This window comes from Uloborus diversus, chromosome 7, assembly GCF_026930045.1.
Source record: "Uloborus diversus isolate 005 chromosome 7, Udiv.v.3.1, whole genome shotgun sequence".
NCBI classification, from domain to species: domain Eukaryota; kingdom Metazoa; phylum Arthropoda; class Arachnida; order Araneae; family Uloboridae; genus Uloborus; species Uloborus diversus.
In genome coordinates, this window is record NC_072737.1 from 99,235,577 (window position 1) to 99,261,287 (window position 25,711).

Consider the following 25,711-nt stretch of genomic DNA (forward strand, 5'->3'; position numbering starts at 1 on the left):
GTTTCCATAAGACGCTCGAACGTAGCTGGTGCATTGCAGAGGCCGAAGTGCATCACTTTAAACTGCCATAAGCCTTGTCCAGTTGTAAACGCTGTCTTCTCTCGGTCATCAGGGTGTATTTCAACCTGCCAGTAGCCGCTCTTCAAGTCCAGGGTCGAAAACCACTTGTGTCCGGAAAGAGTGTCCAAGGTGTCGTCTATCCGTGGAAGAGGGTAACTGTCTTTCTTGGTGATTTCATTCAGCCGTCGGTAATCGACACAAAATCTGGTGGAGCCATCTTTCTTTCGAACCAAGACGATGGGAGAGACCCAAGGACTGGATGACGGTTCGATTACATCACTCTCCTTCATCTCTTTCAGGAGGGTCTCAACCTCTTCCTTCTTGGCGAACGGTAGTCGTCTTGGATGCTGTTTAATAGGGGGGTGTTCTCCAGTGTAAATCCTATGCTGCGTTAAATTCGTACTGCCAACATCCTCCGATGTAGATGAAAACAGATGCTTGAAGTCATCCACCAATTGTTCCGCAGCAGTTCTTTGATCTTTCGATAAGGGTGCACTCCCAATTAACTTCGATGCCAAGGACTCAGAAGACACAGTCTTGGGGGAATTGATTCTTCTAATGATGCAGTTTACTGGAGTACAAGTTGCTAACACTTCACCTTTCCGGATATTCCTTGGCCTTTCACTCACGTTGGCGACTCTCATGGGAATTACATCCTTAGAAAGGTCCACAAGCGTAGATGCTACCAGCACTCCTTTTAGGTTATTGCTTAGGTAAGGGTATTTAATGAGTCCAAATCGAAAACTATTGCTTTCTTCAATGGAGCCAGGTATTAATGATTCTGACCTTGAGGGAATCAATAAATCTGTTTGGGCTATTATTTGATGAGCGGATTTTACATCATTTTCAGCGTTGAAAATGGCTATGTCTTCCCTCATCGAGTGCAGTTCATTAGTCTTGAAGTCCAGGGTGAAGTCATATTTCTTTAAAAAGTCCAATCCAAGAATGAAGGGGTCCGTGATATCAGTGACGAATGCCATATGATGGTAGGTGGCATTCCCAAACACTATTTCCAAGTCCACTTTACCCTCAATCTCAATTTTGTCACCTGTCACAGTCTGGAGACTTACGCGTGGCGATGTCCACAACAGTTTCAATCCAAATTCACGAGCCACATCTGCCCTAACGATTGTCACATTGGCTCCAGTGTCGACAATCAGTTTGCAAGGATTCCCATTTAAATGTGCGTAAATGAAAAGTCTATCACTGCCACTACTAGTAGAGGAAATCTGCAGAGCTCTGGTGGAGGTGATTTCTTTCCCTCGCGTAGCTTGGCGAGCCGGACAACTCCTTCGCAGGTGCCCTTCACTACCGCATTTCCAGCACTTCTGCTCTTGTTTCTTTTGGGCTGTTATGCTGTTCAGATGTCTTGCCAAGTCACCGAGTTGTCTCTCAAGTTCAGCGAGATGGGACAACCTGGAATCAGACTCATCAGCTTCCAGAGTCCGGATGAGATGGCGATCATCACGGGTTGCTTGCTGGGCGGCCTCCAACTTCATCGCATACACAACAGCAGAATTCAGGTCTTTGACATCCGCCATCCGTAGAGCTTTCTGGATTTCCGGATTTCGAACTCCGTCGATGTAGTAGTTGAGTACCAGGTTGTCTTGAACATCCGCAGGACAGTCGCAAAAAGCAAGATGAGACAGTCTCTCGACGTCCGCCGCTAGCTCTTGCAGGGTTTCCCCGGTTTTCTGGAAACGGGACTTCAACTGGAGTCGGCTGAAATCTTTCTGGCACTTCTCACCGAAGCGAAGCTCCAACGCAGATGTGAGGGCGGCGAAATCCAGGCGCTGGCTGTACAGAAGGGTCTGAAGAATGTCCGCTGCGTCACCTCTCAGGGATGCTGCAAGATGGCAGGCCTTGGTAGCAGAGTCCCATCCGTTCGCTTCCGCCACTATCATGAATTGAGTTTTGTAATCATGCCACGAAGTTTTCCCATTGAATGTGGCAAGTTTAATGGACGGTCGAGCAACCGATGTGGGAGCGCCAAACTGTACAGAGCTGCTTTCCACGGTCGCCAATCTCCTTTCCATGTCCTTAATTATTTCTTCCTTAAATAAAGTAAATTTCTTGTCTTCTTCTTCCAACTTATTTTCCACATTGGCGATGCGCTCTTCCACAGTATCAAATTTTTCTTCCAGAGCATCAACTTTATCTCCCATGGCGGTTAGTTGATTCTCCATCATGGTTTTCATCGACGTTAGGTCACTTTTATTTCATTTTGACTTGTAGTAATTTTAGCAGTTATATAACTATTTAACTGTTCCTGGTTAGTCACCAATTCATTTTTCAATTGTTCTTGATTAGCCGCCATATCATTTTTTAATTGTTCTTGATTAGCCGCCTTATCACTTTTCACAGAGTTGATTGCGTCAAGAAGTTGTTTTAATTGTTCATCCATTGCGCGAGTAATCACCATAAAAATAAAGTCCAAATTCAAAAAGTTTTTATGAAAAAATGTCCAAAGTCACACTTACTCCAAGAAAGTCCAAAAGAAGCCCCACGTTGGGCGCCAATTGTAACGGATCCGGTGCGGCTTCCAACTTTCTTGAAAGGACGACAAAGTTCTTGATTAAAAATACAGGAAATTTATTTACACTATGTACAGGAAAGAGCGTCAACAACTGCTAAATTAATCATCAGCAATTAAGCAAATATCACACAACACCGTAAACTCAACGGTTACACACGTATTTACTTCCAAATACGAAAAACAACACAGCGAAATGCCTCGCAATAAACAGAGCTAATACACTCTCAATCGAAATTGAACTCTTTATCATGCATAACGCTTTTTATACACACCGAAAGAGAACTCTCAAATATTCCACAAGATTCCAAATGCTTCTCGAAAATAGTAGACCGTTATTTTATTTCTTCTTTTTATTCATTCAGGAATCTTATCAGTGAAAAATAGGGGGACTATATACTTCAACCGAATGTATAGGGGCTGTATATTCATTACGGGAAACTATTTACAGGTTACGTTACTACAATAATTACTATTTACAGAATTTGTAACAATATTTTTTTATTTTTTGACTTGATCACACGACTCTAATACTGTAAGAGTTATATATCAACTAAATGTGCGGTGTTGGTTTTGATCCTGACAAAACTGCTGTAGTTTATTGATATAAATATGTTTTGAAGTGCAGAAAACTAAGTATATCGTTCATACTTAACACAGAGTGTTTTAAGTTGATTTCAACTCTTTCGGACATCAAAAACTATATTGTCGTAAGCTGCTATTGTATAACTGAGCAAATACATCAGTTACTTTTTATAAATTGAATTCAATTTTATATTCAAGATCAATCTGTAGCAAGAATAAAAAGCCAAACTTTGTGTAAAGACATAAAAAACAAAAAAAGAAGCAACTTTGAATAACATTTTAATGAACTACAAGAATAGAGATGGTCCTCTGTTTAACGACGCTCTATTTAACGATTTTCTCTATTTAAAAAGGACTTTTCACGGTCCCGGATGCTCCACTGTAGTTTTAGAAGCTGAGAACGCATTCTACTTGCTTAATGACGATTTTTCGTGGTCCTTTGAAAGTCGTTAAATAGAGAATCAGCATAGAAGACATTTGTGTTTCCTGGTTTACACTTTCTTCTCAGTATGACTTCTTAGCTTCACAGCAATAAATGCAAAAAGCGGCGAAAATAGCATATAAAAGCATTTTAAACAAAAACAGTGAGCTACAACAAAGTAATCCGAAGCATTTAAAAACAAGAAAATAACAATGCACCACGAATAGTTATTGGGATACCTGGAAAAAATACAATGCCGGTCTCCGGTATTTTTAAAATGTCATGCCGGAATACAGGCAATTAAATACCGGCTTAAAAATCATTTAATAAAGGGTTCAAAACATACTTGTTTCGTTGCGATTTTTCGAAATTGTATACAAGTGCTCTGATTTCAAAAAATTGAAGTGAACAAATATAAAATGCAGGAACAAATGTTATGATAAAAACGCAGTAATGAAAGCAGTATGATAATAACTCATGACATGAGAAACGAAAAATAAAGGAGAAATGATCAATTTTACTTAGATAAGGAAAGAAAACACATAGCATTATTATAATTATAGGCTACACATTTATACTTTAAATATATAAAAGAGCTTTGTCTCTCCACTTTTCTTAGTTCTAAACTAACGATCGATACAAAAAAAAAAAAAAAAAGATAAAATTGATGGATTCACATGTGTAAAGAACGGAGAATTGATTCAATAAGTGTGTTTTGTATTTTTCCCGCGGTATTATTTCATTAAAATTAAAAAGAAGCTTTGAATTGATAGAAAGGAGTCTATGTATATATATATATATATATATATATATATATATATATATATATATATATATATATATATGTATACTAAAGCCATCTTAACCGAATTTTGAGACCGTGTCCCGAATTTTTAAGTTAAGGTCATTTAATCAAAATGTCGTTAAAATCCAGTTGCCCATTTTTCAAAAAAAAGTCAGCTTTAGGGGCATCACCCATCTATCCTGACCCCTCCCCCTTTTTTTGTTGGTTGTACCAGTCGCATATGAATATTCTTTCAAGCTCACATTAGGCAGTGATGCTGTCAATAATGCGCGATACACATCCTCTAACTGCCTTGAAATCCTCTATCTTCAAAAAATTCGTTCCAGTTTTGGGTACGTTTTGTGTGTGTGTGTTTCTATGCATTGGGTGCAGAAATTTTTATGTGTACCGTCTGACCACGGATTGTATAGAAAGGCAAACGTCTGGTTTACAGGTCTAGATGGACGCATCTATTAGTTTTTAGGGATGTCAACGTTTACTGATTTATCTTAGCCTCTAAATTAAGCAAAGTCTCACTCAAATAAGAATAACACACGCAATAAATTTTTACTTTTCCCCTTCATTCAGATGGACTTGTTTTAACTGGACGTTTGCCAATTCCATACAATCCGTAGTTGGACTGTAACTAAACTCAGTGGCGCAACCGTTCATAAGAACAATGGCTTACTGAGTTCACCTCAGTTTTCTTGACCGAGGGTTCTAGTGTAAGAGCAGATTTCCTGGTTAGGTGGTCAACTGAACGCGGAGACCCCAGTGTTTAGTTCACACGAACGCTTGGTACTCATTTTGTAACCGACTTCAACAAAAAAGGAGGTTATGATTTCGTATTGCGGCTTTTTATGTGTGTTTTCAAATTATTCCAACACTTATGGACCGATTTGAAAAAAAAAAATTGTTTGGAAGGGTATACTTCTAAGATGGTCCCATTGTAATTTGGTCTGGATCTGATAAGGGGTCCCGGAGAAATCCAAGAAACTTTAAATTTCATACGTCATGGTCACGTGGTGTTGCTGTGATCGGTGTATTTTCACACCTAAGCTTTTGGCTTTTTCTTGAACGATATTTAATTCTCGCGGGACATGGATGATTAATTTTCTCAACGCTGCGCCGCATGGTAATATTTATTATAGGTGTTACTAATGTATTTATTGCTGCGTAGCAAAGCAATAAATTAAATATATTTTGCTAATTTAATAGTTGAATCAATTACCTTAATATTTTATTTACTAATAAATAACTATATTTAGGCACTAAAATATAAATTTCTTTATTTAATATTCCACTTTTAAATATATTTAGTGTTCAATTGAGGAGGAATTGAATACAGAACACCCCTCCCCCACAATTTAATTTATATTCTTTAATAATATACATTATACCTTTAATATTCTTTAATATTATACATTACCAATATTCTGGATTTACTATTTTACGATGCCGCCAGTTCAATTTGAAATTAGGGTTATATTAATTAGCAGGCTTCAAAAAAAGGAGGCGGTTCTGAGTTCGTCGGATTTGTTTTTTCTTTGTACAATGTTCCATAAATACTAGAAGACACCTGTACCCAGGGGCGTGCACAGGGAGGGGGAGGAACACCTGTTGGCCCGGGCCCGAGCCTGGAGGGGGCCCAATATTTTTGTAACTAACGGTGAAATATAGGGGTAAACAATATGGAGAGGGGCCCGGAAAAGTCATTTGTGGTGGGGCTCCAAAATTTCTGTGCACGCCCCTGCCTGTACCGATAAGGAAGAGTCTTTTTTTGTTTGAAACAGCATAGTTCCTCGGCGGTCTAATGTTAATCAAGTTCAGGTTTGATGAAATTGGGGGAACTCTTCAAATATCATACTTTTATTTAAATCGATTTGTACTTTATTAACTTTGTATATCGTCTCACTTAGTGAACCGGTTTTTATGCTTTTTTTTGTTTAGTGGTGGTTTTGTTTAGGGGTGGTCTAACTTAGGTTCCAAATCTTTGATTTACCCTATTTGCTCTTTAGGGAAAAGTTAAGGGTATAACAATAAATTTCATGCAATTTCCCTCACAAACGATTAAATATAAAACCCATTAAAGTATGACAAACAACGTTAGAAAAAGCACTAATTTGCCAATTACAGCAGACACGTGTTTCAACGTTTCAGGGAACGCCTTTTTCAATGCAAAAAATAATGAGCTTATGGATGAAAAGACATCCGACAAAAACTTACTTTACTGTTCAGCACAAAGGTATTTATTTATCTTATAAAACCCATTGATAAACAAAGGCCATAAAACAAAGGTTTATACTTTCTTTACCTACAGTTGAAGAAAGTACTAAAAATATATATTATTAAGAGTAATGATAATGAAAACTTTGAATTGAGGATTCTCTGAAGCAAACATAAAATTCATTCTAGTGGAATTTTTAATCTTCATCTATAGTGGGGCCATGTGAAGAAACATGCGACTTTTATCACGAGTTACATGACACTAATTGCGAAACATAAATTACAATTTACAATATTACAATTCTAAAATTTACATTTTTACAAATTTAAACTTAAAGCGATTTGTTTTGTTTTTTTTTAGTGACTCGTGCATTTGCTTTCGGAAAGCAAACTTTGATAAAGTTAAACAAATGATGAAGACAATTTTTTTTGTACATAGTTACGCATTTGAAAAAAACTTTCTTCACAGTCGTCGGAAGTCTCCGAGACTCTCGCCGTGTTATTTGCACCACTAAAAAGCAAAAAATAAATTACTTTTAAATAAAAAAAAAAGCCGCCTTCGAAAAATACCCAGGAACTAAAAAGCAAGAAATAACTGAATACACTTACATTCTATTTCCTACCCAAACATAGAAATGAAATTCATTTTACAATTCCAGTACAAAAATCAACTAAACTAAACACCGAATTATAAAATAAACACTGATTTAAATTACTATACGATGAATTATTTTAAATACCTAACTAATTATAGACGATCTCTTAATTTTTAATAACCTTTTGAAGTCAGGGCCTCCTATATACAACTACATAACGTAACTGGCAACCCACCGAATCCTGAATTGAACACTAATTTAACTATACGCGAAATTAGTCTTTAAAACTAAACCTATTCAGTTACGTTGGGTAGTAATTTATAGGAGGCCCAGACTTCAAAAGGTTATTAAAAATTAAAAGATCGTATATAATTAGTTAGGTATTTAAAATAATTCATCGTATAGTAATTTAAATCAATGTTTATTTTATAATTCGGTGTTTAGTTTAGTTGATTTTTGTACTGGAATTGTAAAATAAATTTCATTTCTCTGTTTGGGTAGGAAATAGAATGTAAGTGTAATCAGTTATTTTTTGCTTTTTAGTTCCTGGGTATTTTTCGAAGGCGGCTTTTTTTTTTTTTTTATTTACTTAAAAGTAATTTATTATAGAACCACTGAAAGGATGACTTGACCGTATCCAACTGCGCCTGCACTGCCACTTCAAATTCTATGTATAGGTTGTAGGTAATTTCTCCTTGAGTGGCGATTCAAGTTTGATATTCTATTAGTTCGTGTTTTTAATGAGATATTTTTTCACCAATAGATTGACTTTGATACTGCCTCAACTCAAAGAAACTCACATTAAAATATACAGTAAATATATAATAAGTTAAATTAGAAACACCTTAATTAAAAAGCACTTATTATTTGCTGCTAATACCAAAAATACCAGTATTTCACCTCAGCAGATACTGATATTACAAAATTTCAATATAGCTTAAAATACCGTTTTTTTTTGCAGCACATTACCGCCCTAAGCCTCGACCTAAGGCAGAAATACATAAAATACACCGTGAGCTCAGTCATTGCGTCCGAGGACTACAGTTTCGTGCTTTTTAGCACTCATCAGCCCGGATTCGGAAGTAACTGAGCTGTAGGCGGAAAACATATTAAATGAACCAATAGAGTCAAACAAACTAGTAGCTAATGTACCAGTGTGCTAATTCTACGTTAGCTACCAGTTTGTTTGGCTCTTTTGGCTACTTTAAGAGGTTTTCCGCCACCAGCTCAGTTACTTCCTATTCCGGGCTGATGAGTGCTAAAAAGCACGAAACTGCAGTCCTTGGATGGAATGACTGAGCTCACGGTGTATTTTATGTATCGAAATACCGGTATCCGATATTGCTACAAATAACCGCGAACCAAGAAACGAGTTCTGGTCGCTTTGCTTTTGTGCACTGAATTCGTATAAAAAGGGTCATTTGTCTTCCCACATTTCAGGCTTATTACTCTTCGCCACTCACACCTTTTTCATTGATGAAGGAGTAAATTGTTTACTCCGAAACTCAGGTCTCCGTTAATTTTGTAAATATGGCTTTTGGTTTTGAATAAATTGTCTTTCATTTACAAAAAGCACCCAATATTTCCTTTTTTGCTCCCACACAGGCTCGGAGTCCTCTTCGGCCGGGGGTGCGGACGAGTGGTTGTCCGGCGGCAAGGGCGACGCCTCCCGCCAACACAAGAAGCACCGCCGCAACCGCACCACCTTCACCACTTACCAGCTGCACGAACTGGAGCGAGCCTTCGAGCGCTCACACTACCCGGACGTCTACAGCAGGGAGGAGCTGGCGGTCAAAGTTAACCTGCCCGAAGTGCGGGTGCAGGTAAGGCTGCTCTTTTGGCATAGATGTGTATTGGTGTCATTCGGAGACCTCGAGTTTTCAAGGTCTTTATAGAGTCTGGTATTAAGGAAGAAAATTCATTAAAAATAAGCTGTTTCGGTTTGTTTTGATTCGCAACTCCAACGAACTATAGGGGGCGCTGCAGCCACTGTCTAATGGCGGATGAAAAAGGTAAAACAAACACACGCCGTGACTTGTAACTTGCATTGACACTTAGTGAATGACAGTAATTTTTCATCGTGTTTGTGTGGAAAGGTTTCTTTTTTATTCTTCTGAAATTACATTACATCATAAACTGTCTGAAGCCTGTAATTTACCCCAAAGAACACTGATAAAGTACTTATCCTAAATAACCATTCACAGTTAACAATTTTTAGACATTTTTGGTCATTTGCAATCAAATTTATTTTTTTCCGGGACTTTAAGTAAACCAGCCGGAACACCGGGACTTGGTCTGAAAACCGGGACTGTCCCGGTCATACCGGGGACGTCTGGCAAGCCTAACAACCTTAACTCATTGGGAGATTCAAAACAACAGTTGTATTGTTGCATTCAAATCAGAAAAAAAAAGGTCGTCGCGTGTATATTAAAAATAAATAGATGGATAGAAAAATAGATAGGTAGATATAAAATGGTAGATAGAGATTAATTGATGAACATAAATATGGATACACATATAGGTAGAATGATAGTTAGCTAAATACATAGATAAACATAAAGTTAAACAGACAGAGACAAAAAGATGGATAAAAAGATAAGGTAGATAAATAGATCTATAAATGGCTAAATGGATAGCTATTAATAGATAAATATAAATACGGAGAGCTATCGACTGATAGTTAGCTTAATTCATAGATATAAAAAAAAGATAAATAGACAGAGATAAATAGATGGATAGAAAAGTAAGTAAATAAATATGAATAGGTAAATGGATAGTTATTAATTGATAAATATAAATAAGGATAGATATAGAGAGAAAGTTAACTAAATACATAAATATAAGCAGAAAGATAAATATACAGAGACAAATAGATTGATAGAAAAATAGATAAATAGATAGATATTAATAGATAAATATAAATACGGATAGATATAGGTAGAGAGATAGTTTACTGAATACATAGATATGAACAAAAGACAAATAGGCGAAGATAAACAGATGGATAGAAAAATAGATAAATATGAATAAGTAAATTGATAGATATTATTAAACAAATATAAATATCGATAGATATAGATACAGTTGGCTAAATACATGGATATAAATACATAGAAAGGTTAATAGAAAGAGATAAATAAATGAGTAGAAAAAATAGATAAATATAAATAGGTAACTAGATAAATAGATAGATAAATATGATAGATAAATATAAATAATATAAATATAGATATATATAGATATACTTAACTAAATGCATAGACGTAGTTCGAGGAATAGAAATTCGATAACTATAAATCGATGATAAACAGAAATTTTTACTAATAATGAAGCTGAAAGTCTGTATGTCTGGATATCTGTTATGCGCATAGCACCTAGACCGTTCGACCAATTTTCATGAAATTTGGCACAAAATTAGTTCTTAGCATAGGAGTGAGCACCTCGAAGCGATTTTTCGAAAATTCGATTTTGTTCTTTTTCTATTCCAATTTTAAGTCCATTTTACTTAGCAAATTATCATAACATAAGCGAGTAAATTATCATTACGTGGACGATCAAATTACCATAACATGGGCGAGCAAATTAACACAGCTATATTGGCGAGAAATTTACGTAAATATACAAGCGAACCAAATGACATTTCAATTTTTTACTACGGACAAACCGTGCGGGTACCAACCGCTAGTAAGAAAATATAAAAAGATTGCTGGGTTAAATTTGCCACTGTACTCCAATAAAAAAAAGTTCATCAGAGAGGCATCATCATCCACCCCCTTCTTCGCTATGCCAGTCACACCCCAGGGGTGCCCACAGGGGAAAATTATGACGCAAGTTACGCCATCAAAATTTTTAGGGGGGATTTTTTAAATTAATTTTATTTATTTATATTTATTTATTGATTTGTTTTAATTTAAATTATTGTTTTATTTCATTTCATTTTTATTTTCATTTCATTTTATTTATTTCATTATTTCTGTGTATGTGTATGTTTTTGGTGTAGCACAGTACTTTTCTAACAAAATAATGATTATTATTATAAATAAATAAATAAATGGCTTTAAGTTGACAAAAAAAAATGTGGGGGGGGGAATTGCGCCATAGAACTTTGAGGGGGGCGACACCCCTGTCGCACCCAGAGCTCGGAATTCATATTCAATCGAATTCGAAAACTACGTAATTTCTAAAGATACTACAACCTATATTTTACTTTCATGCAGAAATCTTTCATCGATGCTGCCATCTGTTGGAGATTTATATCAAGAAGAAAAAATTGTTTTATTTAAGATGCACATAAATTTCTCACCTTCGTTCCTTGCCATGAGCGTCTTCCAAAATAAAAAAATATTAAAAAAAAAACTTTAATATTCAGCTGTAGTAAATTTGTCACTGAGTTTGAAAATGTATACGTCTTTTTTGGGAGCCCATTGAAAAGGGAAAGTTATTGGGGTTTAGTTGGATTAATACCGCTATCACTTCAGAATTCCAAAATTTTGGAGGGAGTGGGGCAATAGACCAGTTCCGTAGTTGCCAAATGGATGGACCTTCCCAGAGGGGCCACGAACCTAAAATTTTGGGAGAGAGGAAACTGTCCCTTTGCCGAATGGAACTCCAAATTTCGTAGAAGGATGATAATTTTGCCGATAAAACTAGCTTTTGCTGCATCGTCTGAAAATTTGCCGAATAAAGAAAATTTTGGGAGGACACAGTGACCTCCCATCCCTTCCATGTTGAACTGGATACGATCTTGTTCCTTGCGTATTGCGTTTATTTAAAATCATAGCAATAACTATGACCATGAGTGTAAGAAACTTACTCTGCCGTGGGAAGGTACAGAGTAGTAAATGTAAATTTTTCATTTTGTCATTTTTCATTTTTCTTTTTTTGGTATTTTTATCATATATTGCAGGTTTGCTTTACTGTGCAAGCTCGCGTATTTAGTTTCCGCTGAAACAAAGCGGGGGGGGGGGGGGAAATCGTCTACTTCCAACATTTATCTATTATTTGTATTGAATCCAAAACGCGTTTCCTCAAATATCTCGAAAACTCATTTTAGCAGAGACTGTCGTTTACTTGCGCACGGCAGTACTGCACTATGTGAGCTTCCGGAGTTATTTTCTTAAATAAGGATAAAAATTTTGCAGAGTAATCTGAAATTTATAAATACCTCTTTTAATATTCAATAAAGTTGATTACTTACCGGGGAGAAAAACATTATTAGTATTTTTTCTCTCTCTCTTTCTACTCATTTCTTCGATTGTATGAGTATGGGAAAACCACACTGAAGAGGGAGACAAGCACCTTCTTATTTCAGGTAGAACATTTTTTTCCCTCCAGACGCCTCACTATAAATAAAAGAGAGATTATTAACTTTTTTTACAAAACTAATAATAATAATAACAACAAATAAATAAATTCATAAATAAATATAGGAAGTTAAAACTTATCTTTCTGCTTACGATCATGATTTTTCCTCATAAGTTGAAAATTATTTAATTAAATACAAACATTTAAAACGCAATTTTTATCACACTTCGTGTAAGATATATATTATCATCCGCCTTACGAAATTTCGAACGAACAATGTATTTATATTCATCTAAAATTCTCAAAGCGAGACACGTGATTAAAAATTCAGATAGTTACGTAAAATCGCTTCTCTCTCTCTCTCTCTCTCTCTAATATAATATATATATATATATATATATATATATATATATATATATATATATATATATATATATATATTTGATCCTAACGACGCTCTATTTAACGACTTTCTCTATTTAAGGACGCTTTCTACTTAAGGACGATTTTTTGTGGTCCATTGAAAGTCGAAAAACAGAGAGCCAACTGTATATATGTGTGTGTGTGAGAGAGAGAGACAGAGAGAGAGAGAGAAAGAGAGAGAGATTGAATCTAAGGGGGCCTCATCGGTAAGGTTTTTGACTCCTAACTGGAGGATTTCGGGATCAATGCCAGCCGATCCAAGATGCTCCGTGTTCACTAATTTTGACTGGGGCACGTTAAATGTGGCGTAGTCACAAAATCCTTCATAATTTCCCATTTCAAATTATTCGGTCTCGGGCTGCTGGATCAGGGATTGCGCTTGCTCTGCTTCTGTTCCGAATCAAAAACAAAAAAATTTCGGGGCCCCATCCAACCGGATAAACCATATGTAATAATAGATAGGTACAGGGAACTCTGGAAAGAAATGTGTGCATAAGGGAGGGTGGCCTAAAGCGGGTAGGTTTTCGAAGAACGCTCGAAATTGTAGTTTTTGGATTTTTATCGCAACAATTTCGGTTTTATTTCCCAGCAAGGTTCTTGAACTTCAAAATAAAACGTGATTTTTGTATTGTTTCAAACCCAATTTTAATTATTATCAAACTTTACAAACGTTTGAAAAACCCGCTTTGCCCTACCAGGGAGCCCAAAGCGGGTAAGCTTGACTAATTGTGGTTTGGTCCGTTTGACAATCAAATCTGAAGACATAAATGATTAAAATAATTGACGAGCTACCTGCTATTATAAAAAAAAAATACATAAAAAAGTAGAACTTATCCAATTTAAAGTCAGCACATTTGTTTATAAAACATACAGCAATAACTGATTAAATTAATAGACTAATTAATTGCCATCCTAAAAAATAACTTTTTAAAGTTATACTTATCCTATTGAAATGGAAAATCTAAGTCAGCACACGAGTCAAGAAATTAGAAATAAATATAATCCTATTATTAAATCCTATATCCTCTTTGCCCGACCCGCTTTGACCGAAGGCACGTTTTTTATTTCAACGAAACAAACGAAATGACTATCGCAGTTCGTAGGTGGATAGTGTCAGAATAACGTAATGTTATTGACAAGAAAAACTAGTATGTTGTGGCCATCACGAAACTTTCTTCTATATTTTTCTTTTTTTTTTTCTGATCCCTACCCATGCTTGACGAGGAAGCAATATTCCCAACAAAAACAAAATTACACATGCAAAAACTTGACTACCATCCCAATGTCTGAATTATTGCAAAAGCAAAGCAAAGAGCGAAAATTGAAAGTTATTTTAAAAGCCTTGCTTGAATTAATTACAAATATTTTATTTGTTAACAAACATAAGATGGCAACAGTTAAAAATTTTAAATCATTGAGATAATATTTCCGATCATTTCCATTCAATTAAAATCACGAGAAATACGCAGACGACAATCTATTACGATTTATCTTTCTTATTGTTGCATTAATAAAGCTATTTTTATTCAAAAAAAAAAAAAAAAAATCAACACCTCTTGGAGCGATTGGCGTCAAAATTGAACCAAAGCCTGTTTACATATGGATTCACATATATTCCAAATTTCAACCAGAACGTAGCATTACTTCTTGAGATAGGGCACTCACAATGGAAAAAAAGAACGGGCGATTGCGCTACCCCCCCTTTTAGCTGTTGACACCAAAATAAAATCAGCTCTTATACCCACTAAGGACTACTTGCCGATAAATTTTTCTTTCATTCTGTTCATTATTTCTTGAGATACAGCAGTCACAATTGACGACAAAAAACGTTCTATAGCTCAACCCCCGTTTGAGTTATTGACACCAAAATTGAATCAGCACCTGTTCCTGTTAATGGCAACATATGGACCAAATTTTGTCTGATTCCGCCAGTTAGTTCCTGAGGAATAGCAAGCACGCGTAACTCAAAAAACGTCCCATTGCTCAACCCCCCTTGGAGGAATTCGCGCCAAAAACCAATGGGCACAAGTTCACATAGGGGCACATATGTGTACCAAATTTCGTTCGATTTCATGCGGTAGTTTTTGCTGTAGAGCGGCCACAAAAAACTGGTCACACACAGACGTGACATACATACACACACACAGACAGACAGACATTTTCCAAAAATAGTCGAAATGGACTCAGCACACCTCAAAACGTTCGAATCCGTCAAAATTCGAAATTCGAAAATTTGCACGAATCCAATACTTTCTTCTATGTATTAGATATAGAAGAAAGTAAAAAGCTGGTTATCGACTAATCACAAGTTACAAAACTGATTTACTTTTAAGAAATGTATCTTTTTACTTTCTTCTATATCTAATATATAGAAGAAAGTATTGGATTCGTGCAAATTTTCGAATTTCGAATTTTGACGGATTCGAACGTTTTGAGGTGTGCTGAGTCCATTTCGACCATTTTTGGAAAATGTCTGTCTGTCTGTGTGTGTGTGTATGTATGTGTGTCACGTCTGTGTGTGACCAGTTTTTTGTGGCCGCTCTACAACAAAAACTACCGCATGAAATCGAACGAAATTAAGTACACATATGTGCCCCTATGTGAACTTGTGCCCATTAGTTTTTGGCGCGAATTCCTCCAAGGGGGGTGGAGCAATGGGACGTTTTTCGAGTTACGCGTGCTTGCTATTCCTCAGGAAGTTACTGGCGGAATCAAACAAAATTTGGTCCATATGTTGGTATTAACAGGAACAGGTGCTGATTCAATTTTGGTGTCAATAACTCAAACGGGGGTTGAGCTGTAGAACGTTTTTTGTCGTCAATTGTGACTGCTGTATCTCAAGAAATAATGAACGGAATGAAAGAAAAATTTATCGGCAAGTAGCCCTTAGTGGGTATAAGAACTGATTTTATTTTTGTGTCAACAGCTAAAAAGGGGGTAGCGCAATCACCCGTTCTTTTTTTCCATTTTGAGTGCCCTATCTCAAGAAGTAATGCTACGTTCTGGTTGAAATTTGGAATATATGTGAATCCATATGTAAACAGGCTTTGGTTCTATTTTGACGCCGATCGCTCCAAGAGGTGTTGATTTTTTTTTTTTTTTGCGAATAAAAATAGTTTTATTAATGCAACAATAAGAAAGATAAATCGTAATAGATTGTCGTCTGCGTATTTCTCGTGATTTAAATTGTATTAAAATGATCGGAAATATTATCTCAATGATTTAAAATTTTTAACTGTTGCCATCTTATGTTTGTTAATAAATAAAATATTTGTAATTAATTCAAGTAAGGCTTTTAAAGTATCTTTCAATTTTCGCTTTTGTTTTGTTTTTACAATAATTCAGACATTCGCAACTCCAACGAACTATAGGGGGCACTGCAGTCACTGTTTAATGGCGGAATTGAAAACTAAAACAAACGCATGTGGTAGCGAAGAAAATGCTAAAAGTGTTGTGATTTTTGTTCGTATGTATGATTTTTTCGCTTTATTCGTTTGAAAAGATTTTTCAAAGTCTTGTGGATATTCTGACCCATATAGAAAGAGATTAGAAACCAAAAAGTATTACGAAAGTAAACAATTAATGTAGAACACACAGTAAGTTGTTCTGAAGCAGCCATTTTCACGATGTTGAATTCGGAATTCATAAATTTTTGGTTCGCTTCGAACGGCATTTTCATTTTGTACCGTTTTTTCTATACATTAGTACATATTAAGTTCAGTTTCGTGACATTTCCGGCATTTGTTGACATTTTTGTCACATAGTGCACATACGTGGCAGACTGTCAAGAGTAACGCTTAACACTAGATAATTTATTTCTATGACTATATGATTGGATATCCAAAGAAATCATGCATTTAATTCATTCGTCATGGAAATAATTTACCTGATATGCGAAATCTTGTCAAGATACATTATTCTTTCACATAATTTTAAAACCATAACACTATAAACAGATTTTTGGCGAACTTTTATTTTTTATTGTTCAAATTCTTAACGTTCTTTCTGGATTTTTCAATCTGTTCTGCGATAAATATTTTCAAGAAAATTTATTTGCATACTGTCTATTTCAGTAGGATACTGTAGTAACAAATTTTATTTAAATCATTTATGTGGAATTAGGTTAAAGAAAAGTGTCCAGTCAATGTTGTTAAGTTCGTTTTTTTTTTTCATCGAATTGAAAAACTGATATTTATTCAAATTCACTCAGAACAAAATAAATAAAATGTGTACTCACAGTTTATATATGGTGGTAGTTTTCTTTTCAGTTGATTGACCATTATTTCTTTTTACTTATCGAATTCTGTAATCTTACTATCATTTTATTCCACTCATGATAAAAATTAAAAATGGTTTAACTAAAAACGCGAAAACTCGCCAAGGCTACTTTGCTTGCACAATACTAAAACTACTATAACCCTAAACAAATTTGGCGAAACCTTTCAGCTGAGAATAAAAGGAATAAAGTAAATTCTTTCTCGGTTATTCATTTTGTTCTAAGATAATATATTCAAGAAAATATTTTTCATACTGTCCATTCCAACTAAATGCTGCTGTAAAATATGATTAGTTAAATTAATTTAAGATTAAAAAAAACTCATATTCTTAAAAATTCATACAAAACAATAAAAATTTTTACCTTGTATAACGTTATCCAAGTTTGTTAATCCAGAGTTTTCGCTTTCACCATTTCTCAATCAACTCATATTTTAGAAGGAAATAAGGAAAACTAACATTATTTTGAGAAGCTCGAGAATACTACTAAGGGACGAATTAATTTCTGTAGCTGAAAGCAAACTAAGACACATCGATTGCGTTAATAAATACTCAGAACAAACTGCCTGTGTTTACGTCAACAGACACACGTGATGCGCAACGTGGCAATGTTTTAGGTGCAGACGCAGTTTTATAAATCACCGCAAGGTAGCGTATTCGAGCGCTGGAGTTCCGAATTGGGATGGTCGTCAAGTTTTTGCATGTGTAATTTTGTTTTTGTTAGGAATATTGCTTCCTCGTCAAGCATGGGGAGGGATCAGAAAAAGGAAAAATATAGAAGAAAGTTTCGCGATGGCCACAACATACTAGTTTTATTATTATTTTAAGCCTGTTTGCGCCATGCCGCTTCACCGCTGCTTCGCCGGGACTGATTAAAACTTGGGGGTGTTCATGTAAACACGACATGCGTATGCATCGGTGCTTACTCAGCATGGGAGGCCATACGAAGGTCTACCCGCTTTGGCCCACCCTCCCCTAACATTTTTACTTTTAAAGCTTTTGCACTAGTAATTGCAATACTCGTATTTCGTACAATTTTTACTTTCTTCTATATCTAATATATAGATGAAAGTATTGGCTTCGTGCAAATTTTCGAATTTCGACGGATTCGAACGTTTTGAGGTGTGCTATGTCCATTTCGACTATTTTTGGAAAATGTCTGTCTGTCTGTGTGTGTGTATGTGTGTCACGTCTGTGTGTGACCAGTTTTTTGTGGCCGCTCTACAACAAAAACTACCGCATGAAATCGAACGAAATTTGGTACACATATGTGCCCCTATGTGAACTTGTGCCCATTGGTTTTTGGCGCGAATTCCTCCAAGGGGGTGGAGCAATGGGACGTTTTTTGAGTTACGCGTGCTTGCTATTCCTCAGGAAGTAACTGGCAGAATCAAACGAAATTTGGTCCATATGTTGCCATTAACAGGAACAGGTGCTGATTCAATTTTGGTGTCAATAACTCAAACGGGGGTTTAGCTATAGAACGTTTTTTGTCGTCAATTGTGACTGCTGGATCTCAAGAAATAATGAATGGAATGAAAGAAAAATTTATCGGCAGGTAGCCCTTAGTGGGTATAAGAGCTGATTTCATTTTGGTGTCAACAGCTAAAAAGGGGGTAGCGCAATCGCCCGTTCTTTTTTTTCCATTGTGAGTGTCCTATCTCAAGAAGTAATGCTACAGTCTGGTTGAAATTCGGAATATATGTGAATCCATATGTAAACAGGCTTTGGTTCAATTTTGACGCCAATCGCTCCAAGAGGTGTTGATTTTTTTTTTTTTTTTTTTTTTTTTTTTTGCAAATAAAAAAGCTTTATTAATGCAACAATAAGAACGATGAATCGTAATCAACTGTCGTCTGCGTATTTCTCGTGATTTTAATTGCATGGAAATGATCAGAAATATTATCTCAATGATTTAAAATTTTTAACTGTTGCCATCTTTTGTTTGTTAACAAATAAAATATTTGTAATTAATTCAAGCAAGGCTTTTAAAATAACTTTCAATTTTCGCTCTTTGCTTTGCTTTTGCAATAATTCAGACATTGGGATGGTCGTCAAGTTTTTGCATGTGTAATTTTGTTTTTGTTGGGAATATTGATTCCTCGTCAAGCATGGGGAGGGATCAGAAAAAAAAAAAGAAAAATATAGAAGAAAGTTTCGTAATGGCCACAACATACTAGTTCAATATCGAGACAACGTAAACGACCGGTATCGGTAAAAAGCAATGCCGAACAGCTCAGTTAAAGCATATCCGGTTCGGCATGGAAGATATTTTGGTCGAAAAATACATTAGAGAATTATTAAAATTAATTACAACTGCGAATTGAATAAATATCTTTGTTCTTGAAAAATAAAAATAAAAGTATAAAACAATGTTTTAATGCATAAATTATCAGGAAAGTTGCATACACATGTTTCGGGTAACAAGAAATCCACTTTTCAATGCAGAAAAAGTGAGCATATCAAATGTGAAAATCAAAAACAAATCAAAAGTATGAAAAGACATCCGACAAAAGATCACTTCTTTTGCATTGAAAAATTGGGTTTCTTCTTACCCCGAAACAAGGGCATACACCTGCGAAATGGTTGTATTAAAACGTTGTTTTATATTTCTGTATTTACATCTGCTCAAACTAAGGGAAACTTTCCCCTGACATTTTTATGTCATTAACACTGTTGATTTAAGTGCATTTAAAAATGTTGTATACAACGGTAGAATCTAGTTTTCCTGATGATTTTATAAAGGCATGAAGCCAAAATAATAGTTCCAATGCTAAAAGCAATTCTAGGGGCAGACTTAATGATTCTAGCAAAAGAAAAAATCCAAACAATGGCCTGAATTCCAACATTGCAGAGTGTGCGAGTTCTTAGCATTTTACTTAATACAATTGAGAGAAATAAAATTAAAAGCATAAATGGGAGATATCGGTGCAACCTTGACACATGCCGCATTAGATTCCAGTGACTGCAATCGCATGCTCAGGATGTGGCGCATGGTCCGAGTTCAACAGACGGACAGCGTTGAAAGCCGTAGACCTTTGGAGCTGCCCGTCTGTCAGACGCATCAAAGAAATTAAATAAACAGACGGAGTTCAATATCTCCTCGTATGAACGCGATCTTTAGCATTGATCGCTCTCTGTAGATGACTGGAAGTGCAAAATGAGTTTTAACAAGGACTAACGAACTGGCGTAGATATGAGGGGGATCAATACTCAACCTTTCCATCCCAAATCTAAAAAAGGGGGACATTAAAAAATTATAATAATAAATATACGAATGAAATACCAGGAGACAAAAAAAAAAAAAAAAAAAAACTGTCCACTCTCAAAAACTAAAAAAAAAAAAGAAAGAAAGAAAACTATAAAGGTAAGATTAAAGACCGAAAGTATCCTACAACAAACAAAAAATAATATTCATCCTTATCTTTTTTATTCTTAAACACAATTACAGGCGTTGTACTCGACGTAAAAACTTCGAACAAAGTTCTTCGAAGGTATAAAATCAGATCTTTCGATTAGAAAAAATACTTAAAGCCTGCAAAGCTTACTGGGTCATACCATAGTGACTAACGAAATATTCGCAGCTGATTTTTTTAAACTCTTTTTACTTAAAACCGGAAGTAAAAAGAATTTTTTTTTATGCATACTTAGGATGTACAAGGCGACTATTTTTCCATTTCTACCAAAAATTTGAAGCAAAATAATCTCTGGTAGGTATTTTTTCCCCGAAAAAGGCATTGTGACTAGCGTAACATTTTTGCATCCCTGAGAAACAATGCTTATTTTACGAGACAAATTTTTCTGAAAGTTACGAAAGCAATTAAAATTGTCTGATATATTTGTAAGAGGAAAATAGTCTATTTCAAAAAATATACAACATATTTATTACATTTTTTTTTTTTTTTGGCCCTTAGTCGTACTTTTACGAAAGACTGCGTGACTAACGTAACCATCGAATGCATGCAAAGAAAAAACTTTTTGTAATTAATCTCTTGCACTTTCATTACTTTTACATTCTTTAGGAACTTTTTTATGCTACATTATGGTTCTTTCCTTACTTTTTTCTGCATTAGGGTAAGAAATTAAACGGAAGAAATGAGTTTAGTTAACTCCATCTGAATGTGCCAAAATACATTTAAAAAAAAACTGCTTTTACTAATTGAATAACATTATTTTGGGGCTAAATAATTTCTTAAATATTTATGTTTTAAAAAGTTTACCTTATACAAGTTAATAGTTTCATCAAATTCTAGTATTTTGCTAATATACTTGCTATCGTCTTAAGAAACTCCGTAGTACTTTTCAATGACATATTATTCTTCAAGGTTTACTGTTTTTCGAACGAATAGTGTTGTGTATCCTGAATTTAAAATGTAACATTGAGAAAAAAAAATTTTCAAACATTTTTGCAGAATGCAATTAATGGAATTGAATATTCCATCAGATATCACAGCAAATGTTTAAATTTCTGAATGATCAGTCATGCATTTTCTGTAATATGCTGCAGCAGCGTTTATCGTCACTATATCATGTTACATCTTCAAATGTTTTCCAACAAGCTGCCAGTACTTCATTTTAATAATTAGTGGAGTTATTTTCTAAAATATAGAATAGTTCTCCTTTGTTAAGATTGTCTGTCTATTTTCTTAATTATTTAGTTTGGATTCTTGTGTCGAATGCATATTCAGCATACTCATTTCGCTTTACTCATCCTTCTTTTCAAAAAATAATAATTCTTCTTTAAATTAGAAGCATTTCTTTTTAAAGAAGACCTTTAAAAAAGCCCTTTTTTTGAGTGGACAGAAGGTCTACATTGTAACATTACTGGTATTTTCACCCTAGATTTTTTAATCAATGTTGAATGAGTACTCATTCCAAATTGTTCATGAAAATGTACATTAAATTAAATAAGTTTTAAACACTAGCAATCATTTTTAAAATGTTACGTTAGTCACATCTAAAGTGTTACGTTAGTCACATCTAAAGTGTTACGTTAGTCACACTAATTATTTTATTTCTACTGTATCTAAAATAAATATTTTGCACTTTTAAAGTAGATATGATACAGATGAAAGAAAATAAAAAGTGATGTTTGGTTCTATCATCTGGTTTAGTTTTTAAACAGAAAATAGTATACTTTCGTGACTAACGTAACGCAAATATTTTTAATGAAATAACCAAATAAATTAAAATATTTATCTTATAATATATGTAAAAAGAACAGTCATTTTTATTGGGCCCAACAGCTAATCTTTTAAAATAACCATAGATCTTTTAAAAATTTGCAAACATTTTTACATTACGCAAGAAAACTTAGACGATGTTTTTTGCGTATGCTAAGCCTTTTCTACAACCTTGCACGCTTAGAGCCAGAAGAAAAACACCGGATGAAGTTTTTGCAAACTGTCACTTTATTTATGTACTAGAAAGTATGCTGAATGAAATGGTAGGTCACAATTAGGGCTTTGTGAAAAAAAAAATCTGAAGCTGAGGTACTTTATTTCATTTTATTCTTTTTTTTGCTCCTAATTGAGAGTTTTACGTGAAATTTTTATTTGAAACTGTACTTAGAAAAAAGAAGAAAATTCAAATTTGAAGGGGGAAAAAAAGCATTCCCGCTTACTGCACACTACATTCCGCATTATTTCCTCCTTCCCTTTTCATATTTCAGTGTACAAAAAGTGTGGGAACTTTTGATGGTTACGTATTATTGCAACGACTACAGATTTTTTAGGTTTAAAATGTACCTCTACCCCTCCCGAAATTAGAATCTGGTTGTGGCACTGACAAACGGATTTTATAAAACAAGTGCTTTTGAGTGACATATTTGTAAATAAAGCTAAATGTATTTCTTAATTCTAATCATAAGTTGTTTCCCCAGAAAGATCAATCATTGAAGTAGTAATATATTATATCTCATTAACATACCTTGATTTTGGGTCCCCCGTGCTAGAGGGAAATCTCCAATACCCTAAAAGGTAGGAAGCTCGTGGGGATAGAGTGAGATACGTTCTGTGAGGAACAATGAGACAGTTGCTGATTGGGTGCTCACAAACAAACTTTCGCGGCGTAGAAAAAGGCAAACGTTTCCACCCACTTATTTATTCCTTTTATTATTTGAAGCTTCTTAGTTCTAAGGCTGACGAGAGGCCATGTCAGCCTCTTGGGCGCCCTTATGCAAAAATTTAAGGGGGGGGGGGGCTCAGATATTTTCCCCAAGGTTTAGCAGGATATTTTCAGCATGGAAAACGATTTCAGTAGTGTTTTGTTCAGTTTCGATTAGTGTTATTAAAATTTGACATTTATAATAACTTATTCATTAATGGCTGGAGAAGAAATGTTTTTACATTTTTGCAATGAAAAAAAGTACTAAAGGCAAGGAAGTTCTAATTTCAAAGGGGGGAGGGCTTGAGCCCCCACTTGCTCTCCATTATGGGCGCCCATAGTCAGCCTATTCGGAAATTAGTGGTCGGGCCCTTGAAGGGGGCTTAGCTTGGGATCGAAATAGTAAGTGGCTACCAAACTGACAAGTAACTCGCCTTGGCTTTCATTGGCCCTGCTTAGTTCGGATTTGTGCAGTGTTCTCCCTGATGTACTAATTCCTGAATTTATTACAGGTCTGGTTCCAAAATCGTCGTGCCAAGTGGCGTCGCCAGGAGAAACTGGAGAACCAAAGCGCCCTTCGCGGCCTCGGTCCGATGAGCTCCAGCCTCCTCGGCCCCGGCTCCCGGTCCCAGTCTCCCATCGGCAACAACACGCCCCTGATCGGCAACCCCCCGTCCGGCCACGCGCTCAGCTCAGCCACCCCGCTCCTCTTCGACCCATGGCTTACCCCGGCCTCCCTGCTGGGGCTGCGACTGCCCGGACTCCCCGGATTCCAGCTCCACACGGTGTACCCGAGCTACTTGACTCCCGCCAATCTGTCGCCAGGCCAGCAACAAGTGGTGGGGGACGGAAGCAAGGCGAAAACATCCCCGCTCAACTTGTCGGCTGATCCGGAAGACGAGGATGAGGAAGAGGGGGAGGAGAGATCGAAGGATCCCAGGAGTTCCAGCATCGCCGTTCTGAGGCACAAAGCCAAGGAACACCTGCAGGTCATCAGCAAGTGTCACGTGACATGAAGACATTGAGATTCCCGAACAGAAAAAAGTGCTCGGATGACCAAGAAATAGTGATGGGCTTAATCGAGTTTTCATAATCAAATCCTCGATTATTCAAGATCATTCGAGAACTCGATTATCACGAGTTCTCAATCATCAGCTCTCAAGTTCTCGACTATCACAACTCGAGTTTTCGGTTATCATGCCTGGAGGTCTCGATTATCTCATCTCGAGTTCTCGATTATCACATCTCCAGTTCTCGATTATCACGGCTCGAGTTCTCGATTATCATAATTTAAGTTATCGATTCAAAGTAATCGAGTATTCAATCGCTCGAGTTTTCGATTTCGAAAGATCTTGATTATTACGCCTCGAGTTCTCGATTATCACAACTCGGGTTATCGATTCAAAACAATCCAGTATACAATCGCTCGAGTTCTCGAAAGTTCTCGATTATGCCCATCACTACTAAGAGACGATGTTTTTCGCATGATCTCTGCCGTTAAAAAAAACAAAAAGGACGGAGTCTAAATTTTCATTTGAAATTTCATCCGATTTTTTTACCGCTGAGCATGCAGTCTAAACGAATTATCATATTTCTATGGACATCTGCTTCTTTGTCGAGTGAAGGAAACATGAAATGATCTGGATTTTAGTTTTGATGACTCGCTTCGCTCAGATGCACGAATGTATTCCGGAATATCTATTGTTGTGTATGCAAATGGACTTCAACACTGTTACATAAAGATGTGCATAATATTGTAAATAACAACAAAATCTGAGCTACAGATAAGACATTGACTAACATAGATTTCATTCAAATAGTAATGAAGAGGACTTAACTCTCAGTGCACTTTTTCACTATATCTTGGACAAATTTCTCAGACTAAGAAAAACAATAAAAGTAACATGAAAAAATACCAAGCATATGAAGCAATATAATACATTTCATATGCGAATTTTGAAGCGTCAAAAACTTTGTGATACTTGTGCATGAACTAAATGCGATGATCCATGGAATAATAATCCTCGAGAATTTTAACTCATGATTCAAACGCCCAAAACTGGAAAGCTGTTTAATTAAAATGACAACACCAGGTAAAAATTCGGAACACATTCAGAACTATACGGCACAAATTGCTGAGTGTTACTCAGAAGCTCTAAAAGCACTAAACGTGATAAATATATGGGATGACAAATGGAAAAAAAAATCGCTATACAGTGGAACCCCAATTTTATGTTTTTCGTTTCATACGGTATCCCGCTTCTGATGGCATTTTCTGCTGTTCCGTAAAAATTGCTATAGATGTAATGTTAAAACATACGTTAACGGTTTCTATAAAATCCGCTTAATACTGCTTTCTTAAAACAGATGAAGCTCATAATTCCTCTACGTGACTCACA

The 25,711-nt window shown here is 35.6% G+C and overlaps 1 protein-coding gene across 1 annotated transcript in view; it reads left to right on the plus strand.

Moving 5' to 3' along the window:
* Positions 1–24,328, plus strand: part of LOC129226811 (retinal homeobox protein Rx-A-like) — a 50,853-nt gene extending 26,525 nt beyond the window's left edge. Inside the window, exons 2-3 of the mRNA XM_054861439.1 lie at positions 8,811–9,028; positions 23,825–24,328. Of these exons, the coding sequence (XP_054717414.1) occupies positions 8,811–9,028; positions 23,825–24,328 (722 nt within the window). The remainder of the gene's footprint in view (positions 1–8,810; positions 9,029–23,824) is intronic.
* The last annotated feature ends 1,383 nt before the right edge of the window (positions 24,329–25,711 follow it).